Source organism: Idiotropiscis lumnitzeri, chromosome 11 (genome assembly GCF_059441095.1).
Source record: "Idiotropiscis lumnitzeri isolate Australia: NSW breed Sydney's pygmy pipehorse chromosome 11, RoL_Ilum_1.0, whole genome shotgun sequence".
Taxonomy (NCBI): domain Eukaryota; kingdom Metazoa; phylum Chordata; class Actinopteri; order Syngnathiformes; family Syngnathidae; genus Idiotropiscis; species Idiotropiscis lumnitzeri.
The window spans coordinates 10,322,041-10,333,880 of record NC_142401.1 but is presented as its reverse complement, the minus strand read 5'-3'; the positions used below and the strand labels follow the sequence as shown (position 1 = coordinate 10,333,880).

Here is an 11,840-nt window from a genome sequence, read left to right as displayed (position 1 = left end):
TTAAAGGATTTGAAATGCATCTTACGGTCCGAAAAATTAGGTAATAACTTAGTAATAACTCTAATTAACGTGACTGGCGTATGCCACTAGCGTCCTTCTGGATCCTAGTCCGTGTCAAGACATAAACCTTATAGTGCATTCATTTGCAAAAGAGAAGACTGGAGGGTGTAACCCCCTAAAACAAACAAATGAAGGAAGCTGCAGTGCAAAGGCTTGAAAAGCATCGCAAAAGAAGAATGCAAAAGTTTAGTCGTTCCACAAATTTGGTGCAGTTTGGCAAGCAAACGATTTGAAATGAAATATTCAGGTTTAATCACTTTAATATTCTTTACCTGTGGCTGTTCGGATGCTCAACTAAAAATCCGTGAAAAATAAAAATAGTATGGTTCCATATGAAAATATAAAGTAAACATAAAGCATATGACTATTCAAGCCTGTATGTAGTATATGCATGTAAATTTGAAAGATGCTTCTCTCTGCACACGCATGACACTCAACCTCAAATTATGCCTTACACGTTCAGATGTGACTGTTTATTCAGACATGAACACAAAATTGCTTCTGACTCTCAGATGAGTTTGTGGTCTGCTTACTTAACAACATAAATGATCTGCTTCATCACATGACTCATAATAGAGGGGCAGATTCAACATCTGCATAATTTCCAAGACATATTTCACAAGCAAACAACAAATTAGGGAGAATATTGTTGAGCAACGCAGGAAATGCCACCTGAATCATCGCCATTTCCTGCATGTGGCATCAGGATCAACACCAGAAGCCAAGCTGAACTGGAGCATTCATTTTGCCTGGTGTAGTACGCCCTCTGCTGGACACTAATTGAATTGTCCAGACAAAGACAACATGAATTCTACAGTTTCTTCAATTAGACTTTTTAAATTACTATGAGGGCACATTATCAAATACAAATATGGCTCCACCGCGTCACAAACCTCAACAGAGAAATCGACACTTTCGCCAAAGTTCTGCTTACCGTTCAGCATTGATGTCATGTCTCTCCCCTTTCGTTCACACTGCAAATAAATGTCGCTTTCACTAAACCTCACGTGGAGATAGCAGAAAACAAGATTGACTCGGTTGTTTAATTTCACACTTGATAAGTGAACAGAAACTCCAGAGACCCAACTATCGGCAAATACAAGTATTCAAAGAGCAGATTTTCCACAATATATCTTTAGATCACATCGGGAATATCGAAATGTATACCAAATTGCAAAATCTATTGTAGCAGTTCCATGATTTACATAATGAGCAAAAATTACAATAAAATAACGAAAAGCCTCTTGCAACATGTTGCAATCAAAACCACATGTCAGCACCTTTCGCGCTCCAGAAACCACGATTTCAGAAATTCACGACGGATCAGGACCTTTGCGGTCAAGCAATGATTAAAGGCAGACGTGTTCTTTGACGTCTCCATGGTGACAAACGAACCGATTGTCATCAGCAGCAAACAGTCTCAGTCAAAGGCTCAAATAATGAAACTCAAGCGGTGAGAGGATTCATCGATGATTCCTACAATGCAAGATGACTGAACGTGAAATATTTCAATTCAAAGCAAGAAAAAGTTAAATAAGAAAAAGAATAAAATCGGGGGAAATGTTACTGCTCACACGTGCTATGACGAAAATTGTGAGGGTAATTTTATTTCCACTGCCAAGTGTGAAAGTGCAATTTGTATTGTTTTGATCACGAAATTAGAAACTCTACAGTCCACTTACGTTGGTGCAAAATGCTGCTATGAGCAAATATTTCCAGCAGGTGGTGCTGTACCAGGGTAGAAGTCAGATATGTAAAATTATCAATTTTGCTTTTCATCCGTTTCCTAGTGCTTGTCTAGTTCTTCGGAATGTCACCTCTCCTTCACCTTTGTTGGATGACGTCATCAAGTCAAGGAGAGATGAAAAGGTGCTTCCTTTCCAACATATGAAAAGATGGCACTGTTTTAGATGAATTTGACACTTTTCCACATTTTCTAACCTCGCATTTTCTTTTGCTTTTCTTGGCCTCACTTCCACCTGTGACCCCCCAAAAAGGTCTGTTATTTTCTTAAATGAGTGTTATTTAAAAAAACAAACAAAAAAAAAACATTTTTATTGATATGTTTTATGTCTTGAAGAGCGCCTGTCAACTCCGTCCGAAGTCTTGTAGCTTTAAAAGTTGCTGGAGTAACCTATGCTCAAGCAGACTTAAAGGTTGCATCCTGGCACCCTTCCTGAGGATTTGTAGAATTCGAACACTCCAATCCTCCAAGTTTATCTACTTGGATAGGATAGGAAATTCCTTGGCAAAAACAAGAATTTCAAAAGGCCTCATGTGTCAAACTGAAGGCCCGTAGGCCAGATCCAGCCCGCCATATTTTGCAGCCAAAAGCAAATGTGTCTACTTCATGTTAGTTGCGAAATTATTTTTTTCTTTAAATTTTAGCTACACCCAAATTGCCATTTTTTCTTCACTTTTTACAGATTACAAGCATTTTTTAAATAACAACTCCCTTTGTAACATGAAGTGAAAAATAGCATTCATATATTATGCTTGTCACTAATTTTCATGATGCAGTGGTAATTGTCTATATGCAATAATATGGTGATTTTAATATATATATATATATATATATATATAAATAAACTTAATTTGACACCAACCGAGTGTGCATGTTTGGGGGATAAGGGGATTAAACTGGAGTATGGCAGAAATCGTGGTCAGGTGTGCAACATACCTGCCCATAAATCATACATTTTTCGGGTTTCTGTCAGCCCTGCTTTTAGGTCCAGGACTTCTGGTTAACTTTCCACAAGGACAAGGGTCCCCCAAAAATAGCAAAAAAAAAAAAAAAAAAAAAAAAAAAGCCCTTTTCTGGGGAATTGATTTTTGGCCATCTTTTTACAACTAATCATGTAAAAATTGCCCAAATGAGTTGTCAGTGCTACAGCAGTTAAGGCAAAAAACAAACCGAAAACTAGTAGTCCTTGTCACAGGCTACCTCAGCATAGTCCCACAATCAGTAAATATGCTTCAAATACTCAACGATGGCCGTGCAGTCAGTCAAGATCCAGTCTTCGGCAGCGTGCACGTGTCACAGCTTCAGTTTGTCAGCGTTTCAAATGAGTGCCACGCTCAGAAGGGGTGTGTGGTTGTGGGTGGTCGAAGGGGAGGTTGCGTGTGTGTTTTTATGAAGTCCCGTCACTCCAGTGTGTGGCCCATTCCTTTTTATGAACGCCGGATTTCTCTGTCTGGAACTGCGGCCGCTCCTGGCGAGGGATCTTCACCGCGTGGTACTGAGGCAGTTTGTCTTTGAGGTGGGCCCGTTGGAAGAAACCACACTGGGGGGTCGCAGTCACAATGGAAAGAAGGAAGAGATACACACCATTAGCATTCTCAATTAGCCCACAAGGCAATTCTCAGAGTGGCAGTTTTGGCAGGTCGTTTTTCCACGTCATTTTGAAAGCTCCATTCTGAACGAGCCGCACTGGCCAACAATGCAGGGGAACGAAATTTTATTCTTGTGCAAACTGCGAACAGCAAAAAGGAAAATTGCAGAAAAATTAAGATTGTGGAGTATAATGCAGCTGAGTCTAGTGTACAGTATTTTTAGCATGTTTTTTTGACAGTACAATAAAACAGCAGTCAGTTATAAGGCAAAGCAACAGCACAAGCTAGCATTAGCATGTGTTTCTATTTTCGCCATTTCTAGCGGTTTAGTCTTTAATTTATAATGACATGGTGGTAGGAAAACAGACTTCTACAGCAAAGTGGAGACTATGGAGTGCAACACTGCAGCTTCCAGAACTAAGACTAACTAAGACATGTTTTGTGTGAACTCAAAAAACTTGAAGGTCACAGAGACCAACTTCAGTTTTCCACGCCGCACTGAATCAGCCCGAACAAAAGTCGCAAAAAAAAATAAAATGATCCAAAACAAATAGAGGAGACTGAGGGCAGAAATACTGACCACTCCAAAAAGTAGCATCCCCCAAAAAAAAAAAAAAAAAAAAATTAAACGCATTAATCAGAACAAAACAGAATGGAAGAGAGTGAGGAAAGCAGAATTGTATCCAAGTGGAGACTTAGGGCAGCAAGAAAATGTAGTACTTCTAGCAAACTGAAAACAATGGATATAATTTGAGAATGCCTGTTGAAATTTTGGTCACGTCGAAATGTAAATCCTCAAATGTTGCAATACAAGAGTAAAAGCTAAAATTACTTTGTAATTTAATTTCTAGCCACAAATGACTGTATTTCCATTTGTTTGCTAAGAACAGTGGTTCGATTCTACGTGTATTTCCATTCATTCCCATATCAAGCAACCCATGAAAATCATCACCAGCCTTGGTAAATCCATGTTGTTATTCCAAAACTCAAACACACCGTCAACATGCTCTTCGGAAACTTCAGATCACTCGTCGATTGTGGCAGCCACATAAAGGCACACGTTGGTAAAATGTGAATTTAGTTGTGAAGTGTGACAAACCAAGCAAGTGTGTGTGACAAGTGCAGGCAGTCCACAGCAACACACAGCACAGCAAGCGTCTCGAAAGCCCGCGACTCAACACGGACGTGTGGTGTTCACAGGATGAAAGATTTTCAATGGCGACATGTTAATATTCCATGTTGATAGAAATTTTATGGTTGCTTTTTTACTTCGTGTATTAGATCAAATGTGCAAGTGCTCAATTATTGGAGGACGTTTATCTGGGCGGTTTTTTTTTTTTTTTTTTGACATGTCATGCTCCTTTGCAGGGTTAGCAAATTTAATCTAAAAGTATTTTAAAAAGGATTCAAATGTGAATTAAAATCTAGACATGTTTTAAATTGTGCATGGATTAATTCATTAAAAAGGTACAATAATTGTGCTAACTTTTTAAAATTTTTTTATGGTGGACAAAACAATACTGTGACATTTTGAGGTGTCTCTTTATTAAGACACTTTTTCTTACACACCTCGTCTAAATAGTAAACAAATGATCTTATTTGTATTATATTGTGCACGGATTAAATAATTGTCGTAAAAGATTCACTGAAATGACTTTATTTGGGTTCTTTGATACTCATCATGGCTCCTGACTGCCCCTAAATGATGGCAGCGCAAGTAAATATTTCATCTCGCCTCTGATTTTTTTTTTTTGCTGTTTAATATTTAATAAACAGATTTAATGAAATTAAGCCAACAAAACATTTTAAATGTTTCTTTATTGCTATATGATGCAAAATTAGGATTACAAGTTGACTTCAAATGTGGCTCAATGTATTAAATTATGCTTAAATTAATCAAAATGTACAATAATTTTATGTTTATTTAATTTTTTTAATTTTATTTGTCTATGTTTTGATTTATTATGACAAAGAAATTCAGTTCGGGGTGTCGCACTCTTGTTGTTTGTCTCCATTTTCAATTTGATAATAATTAATTTAATCTGAATGCTAGTGTGTAATTCTATTTTCCTTCTTACAGTTGCAATCCGCCGCTAAGAATGTGACATCACATAAACCGGCTAGCAAAGATTTGATAATCTAAAGAGATTTAATCTCCAAATTTCAAGTTTTAAAGCAGCACTGCGTCACACTGAGAGCGGTTTCTTTTATTCTTCTTTCCATAAAGTAAGAAGTATGAGAAAATCTTGTTCTGTCACGACCGTAACATCGCATTTTATAGTAATTCTTAAAAAAATAATTGATCTCATCCTAGTGAACACCAACACGCCATAAATGTCGGTGAGCGTGAGGTAACAGCAACCATAGGGCGGCCATCTTTACCACGTTGAAGGAAGCAGAAGGAGGGGAGAGAGCGAGCCCGACTGAAATGTGTTGCCATTACAGTTCCGAGGCCTGCTTCTCCACCTCCGAGGGCTGGACGCCCAAATGGGCGCGGTAGTACTCCGCGTCATAGTGTTGGCGCCTCTCGCTGCGCTTGAAGAAGCCACACTGGGGTTCCAAAGATGGAGCGCAGGGAGGAGGTGAAGAGAGCAAGGAAGAATTTCAGAGGTGAAAAGGAGACAATTGGGGTGTTTCCACCAACCAACCAACCAAACTGTTTCGTAACGACCAAAATCATCTGATGAGCGTCGCTGCTCTTGGGCTCTCTTCAGCTGCAAACTTCATAAAACGGAATGACGGACATGTTTTCTCTGGTTATGTACTGCAGGTGTGTGATGATGTCATTACCTTCCAGAGTATGCAGACCAGCAGTGTGAGCAGAAGGATGCCTGCCAGGACGGCGATGAGGATGATCCACCAGGGGATTGAGTACTGATCAACGAGACCGGGCTCGGGATAGATCATCACTGGAACCTAAAGCACAAAGACCAATCAAGAGTGGACACCTTGTCAGAAGTATTCATCCTGTGGGATGATTTATTTTGGAATACATAAACGTAAATAACAATAAAGATTTGAATTAGTGTTCTAATGTGGATGAATGTATTCCATTGGTCATTCAATAATTAAAATGTGACAGATTTTTTTTAACTTGCAGTTTCATTAAATATTAGATCCAATATAACGTGCTAAGTAATTCCTATATAAAGAATATATTTCCCATCAAAAGCTTTTTATGTCGCCTCCCTGATGAAGATCAAGATTAAGATTTAATTAAAATGTAACATATAATACAAGTGTTATTGTGAGTAATTAAAATAAAAAAGCCCATGGCCGTTTGCACTTACAGCATGGCTAAAATAAAATTATAAATGTAAAGTAAATTAAAAACAAAGTATTTGAATCCTAATGGAAATTAAAAAATGACATATAAATCAATTGTGATTAAATCATAAAATGTAAAATAAAATATTATTATTATTATTATTATTATGAAGACATCTGTTCACATTTCCCATTTAAGTTTTAAACAAAATAGAAAAAAAATTACATTTTAATCAACTGATTAATTCATTTAATGATCTTATGATTTATGTCATTTTCACATTTTGAAGAGGAAAAAAAAAATGTTTACAACCATGGAAAACCATTATGAAACAGCCTTTTTCTGTCGTTTGCAGTTAATTTTAAATGTCTAGTCCAACTAACGCTACATTTGTTTGGACCAATATATCACTGACAACAAAAACATAAAAGTTGAACTTCCGGTATGATCGAGACATTTTCCAGAGGTTTTCTTGATAATAACCAAAATCATCTTTCTAAAATAGTTTTGTACTGCCAAAACTGAGCTTTTAGGCATTCCATGATTTCTTTTGCGTCGCTTAGTCAACTTGACGACCTGGGATTACAAATCCTGGGAAACCGCTATGTGCGCGATAGCAGTGTGATCGTCGTCACGGAAACCTGGCTGCACGCAGACGTCCCCGACGCTAGCATCCAGCTGGCCGGGCGCTCGCTACATCGCGCGGATCGGACGAGGGACACCGGTAAGAGGAGGGGCGGGGGGCTCTGTGTTTACGTGCATGAGAACTGGTGCGGCGATAGCACGATCGTCGAGAAGCACTCTTCCCCCGACATCGAGTTCATGTCCGTTAAATGCCGGCCTTATTTTCTCCCGAGGGAGCTAACGGTAGTGATTGTCACAGCTGTTTACATCCCTCCCGACGCTAGCACTAGCACGGCGCTCTCGCTACTCGCGTGCGTCATCAATAAACATCAGCGGGCCCACCCTGATGGCGTTCACGTAGTAGCGGGAGACTTTAATAAGGCCAATTTAAAGACTGTACTCCCAGAGTTTCACCAGCATGTCAAGTGCCCAACGAGGGGAGACAACACTCTCGACCATGTGTACTCGAACATCAAGCACGCATACAGAGCCCTCCCACTCGCCCCTCTCGGCCAGTCAGACCACCTGTCCTTGCAGCTCGCACCTGCGTACACCCCTCTCAGGCGCAGATTCAGGCCTACCACAAAGACTGTGAAAACCTGGCGTGACGACGCCATGAGTGAATTACAGGACTGCTTTCATGACACAAACTGGGACCTCTTTGATCATCAGGACCTTGATGTCTACACGCATTGTGTACTGGACTACATCAAGTTCTGCATGGAAACTGTGTCCCAACATAAGACTATACGGACCTTTCCAAATGCGAAGCCCTGGATGTCCAGCAGGGTTCGCTCTCTCCTCAAGGCCCGTGACGCTGCCTTCAGGTCAGGCGACAAAGCCCAGTACAGGGTGGCTCGTGCTGACCTGAGCAAAGGCATCAAGCTAGCCAAGGCAACCTACAAGGGGAGGCTGGAGGCCCACCTTGCCAGTAACAGGCCACGGGAGGTGTGGCAGGGTCTACGGAGCATCACCAACTTCCGTGGCAGCAGCACGACCTCTGTAGACCCGAGTGCATCGCTGGCAGAGGAGCTTAACTGCTTCTTCGCTCGCTTTGACTCGCCCCAACCGTCACACCCCCGCACTTCAAGCTCCAACTCCCCCCCACTCATCGTAGAGGAACACGATGTGAGGCGCGCGCTCCTGGCGGTCAACCCCAGGAAAGCTACTGGACCCGACGGAATACCAGGCAAGGTCCTCAGAACATGTGCCCACCAACTGTCACATGTTTTCTGCAGGATCTTCAACCGCTCCCTGGCTCAGGCAGTCATCCCCTCCTGCTTGAAAACTTCCACCATTATTCCTGTCCCCAAAAAGTCACCAGCCGTCCACCTGAATGACTACCGTCCTGTTGCTCTCACACCAGTCATTATGAAGTGCTTCGAGAGGCTGGTTCTCCAGCACATCAGGGACTGCCTTCCTCCCACTCTGGACCCCTACCAGTTTGCATACCGGGCTAACAGATCCACTGAGGACGCCATCGACACTGCTCTGCATGTTGTGCTGGGCCACCTGGAACGACAGCAGAGCTATGCAAGGATGCTCTTTGTGGACTACAGCTCGGCATTCAACACGATCATCCCAGACATCCTCGTCGCCAAACTGGACACTCTCGGCCTCCCTGCCCTCACACGCATCTGGATTAAGGACTTTCTGACCAACAGACCCCAGACTGTGTTGCTCGGCCCCTACACGTCCTCCACCCTCATGCTGAGCACCGGTTCCCCCCAAGGATGCGTGCTGAGCCCTCTCCTGTACGCCCTCTACACCTACGACTGCAGCCCGGCCCACGGCAACAACACCATCGTCAAGTTTGCTGACGACACGACAGTGGTCGGTCTGATCTCGGAAGGTGACGAGACAGCCTACAGAGAGGAGGTAAAGAGACTGACAACTTGGTGCAAGGACAACAGACTGCACCTTAACTCTGCTAAAACAAAGGAGATTGTCGTCGACTTCAGGAGGAACAAGACGCTGCCGCCCCCCCTCTGCATCGAAGGCGTGTGTGTGGAGAGGGTCCACACGTTCAAGTTCCTGGGAGTACAGATCTCCGATGACCTTTCTTGGAGTCACAACACCACAGCAGTGGTAAAGAAGGTCCGCCAACGTCTGCACTTCCTGAGAGTCCTCAGGAAATTCAACCTGGACAGGAAGCTGCTGCTGGCCTTCTACCACTCGTCCATCGAGAGCCTGCTGACGTACTGTGTCTCCACCTGGTACAGCGGCTGCACTGAGGCGGACAGAGTGAGGCTCCAGAGGACAGTCAAAACAGCGCAAAGGATTATTGGCTGCCCTCTCCCCCCACTGTCGGACATCTACACCGCCCGGTGCCTCAGAAGGGCTCTCAACATCGTCAATGACAATACCCACCCAAACTCACACCTGTTCGACCTGTTGCCCTCTGGCAGGCGCTACAGATGCATCAAATCAAGGACCAATAGACTGAGAAACAGTTTCTTTCCGAGAGCCATCTCCATACTGAACTCTCACACACACACGAGACCACCCTAACCTCGCAAAACAGCATTGTGATGTGTTTCTATATGCCCTATTCAGTACTGAATTCCATTGCACTGTCTTCTTTATTTATCTAATTTATATATTTGTCTGTATTATTGTTGTATTGCACTGGAGAGGGGAGCCCTCTAATCTCGTTGCACACTTGAGTACAATGACAATAAAGGGATTTCTATTCTATTTCTATTCTATTTCTATTCTTGATATACTTTTAACGGCAGCAAACGAGAATTTGAAGCAAACATTGTGGTCTGTTAATTTTTTTTTTTTCCATGGCTGTATGTCTAGAAAGCTTCACGATCACGTCAGCTTTAATATGTGATTGTATGAGTCACCTGTGCTGCAGCATCCCTGAGTAGCAGATGTTTGATGGTGGACTTGACGGTGATTTCTGCTTTGACTAGCAGTTCCAAAGCACTGACAGCTGGGAATTCCTGCGAACACATGGTGGTAGCACTCACATGAATTAAAGAGCAGAGTGATAAACGGATGTGGGCTTTTTGGCTGACAGAACAAGTCCGCAAATTGTACCTCGATGAAAGTGCTGTTCCACAGCCTGCCTTGGAGCCTGAGTACCGCCTGCCCGGAGAAGCTGTGGAGGGGGCACTGCAAGAGCACGCAACGCGCTGACCCCAGGAGACAATCCTGTCACACCAAAACAACAAACAATCATCACAATGTTCACTTTAAAAACTTCTGCTCAATTGTAACTCAATGTCCAAAAGGGACAAAGCCAAAATAATAAAATAAAAATAAAAATAATTAAATAAATAAATAAAACAACGGAGATTTACGTTAAATTCACACAAGTAGTGGGTTTGTCTATTTTTGACCCAAAATGGGTTATATTTGACTCAGCGGTTTTAGGAGTGTGATGTGAACTCCATCCACTGGTTCCAAAGGCAGCAAGCGCCGTTACCCACCGAGCCATCCAGCAAACACCTACATTGCCTAAAAATGTTGCATTGGATTTGCTCAATTTCAGGACATGTAACTGGCAACCAGCTTCAGCACCTACATCCGTCCAAATCTAATCGTCAGACCAATCTGCTGGGTCAAAATTATTAGCCCCTCCAGTGGGTTGGGAAATCAACGCAGCATTTCTTAATGTGTGATCATTTATATGATTCTTCGTCCTCTTCTCACCAGTTTGAGTGACTTGCGCCTCTCAGAAGCAGCCACAGCCGGAGCGGTTCGTTGCACGTTGCCGCTACTCGTCTCTTGGCCTTCGAGATCCGGGTGGGAACGGCGAGCACGTCCAGCCTGGTGACAAGCCGAGCAGACAAACGACGCAAACATGAAAGCTTTAATTATACGACGGTACCTTCAATTTGGAGTGTGGTTTGTCCAGTGACCAAATGCATAATGCAGTTTTCCCCATCGAAATTAATTTGCATGCCATCATTCACGCATTTGGGACTTCATTTCCCATCACACTCACCGTTTGATTGACAAGCTCTGCAGGTGTGGGGCCATGCAGACCCAAAGGGTTAATCGCCTCCGTCGGAGTACAGTGGGATGCCAAATGTCCATCGAAGTTCATGCTGGCCAGGTACAGGAGCCACTTTCCATTGGCCAGCTCGTAAGGCCACATGATGTTGAGGAAGGCGGAGCCAAGTGTTTGCAGGGCTTGTCCGGGATTGGCCACCTGAGGGGCGGGCATATCATATCGCCAATCATTAAACCACAGTCTTGCCATTGCCCCAGTCAGAGAACCGGACTTTTTAACTTACTTTTCACAATTTTAATCAGACCGTGTTGCAAAAAAGGGTCAAGTGCCCAACTCTGCATATAAACGCATATCCACTTGTTAAAAGCATAAATGTTGCCGTTCCTCACCACAAACTCAAAGTCCACTTGGCTGCCGACGTCCTCGAAACTGCTCATGGCGCTCTCCCCCTTAACAGCACCGCTGAAGAACAGCTGGTGAGGACGAGCCAGCCTGCAGCAACACACAATCGCATTCGTAGTCAGGACGAGTGTACACAGACGCACACAAATACACACTTTTTCAAAGCTGAAACATTTAGTTTATTTT

General features: G+C 42.8%; 1 protein-coding gene across 4 annotated transcripts in view; it reads right to left on the bottom strand.

The window, feature by feature from the left end:
• Positions 1–518: 518 nt before the first annotated feature.
• itga7 (integrin, alpha 7) overlaps positions 519–11,840 on the bottom strand; it is a 33,526-nt gene continuing 22,204 nt past the window's right edge. For 3 of the 4 annotated variants that reach the window (XM_088309593.1, XM_088309589.1, XM_088309590.1), the window contains 7 exons: positions 11,642–11,744; positions 11,244–11,450; positions 10,949–11,065; positions 10,334–10,447; positions 10,138–10,236; positions 6,184–6,309; positions 519–3,344 (listed from right to left, as the gene is read on the bottom strand). In XM_088309593.1, the coding sequence (XP_088165719.1) occupies positions 3,192–3,344; positions 6,184–6,309; positions 10,138–10,236; positions 10,334–10,447; positions 10,949–11,065; positions 11,244–11,450; positions 11,642–11,744 (919 nt within the window). In that variant the 3' untranslated portion in view covers positions 519–3,191. Of the gene's footprint in view, positions 3,383–5,860; positions 5,944–6,183; positions 6,310–10,137; positions 10,237–10,333; positions 10,448–10,948; positions 11,066–11,243; positions 11,451–11,641; positions 11,745–11,840 lie in introns of all 4 variants that reach the window. The other variant, XM_088309592.1, reaches the window with a different exon arrangement.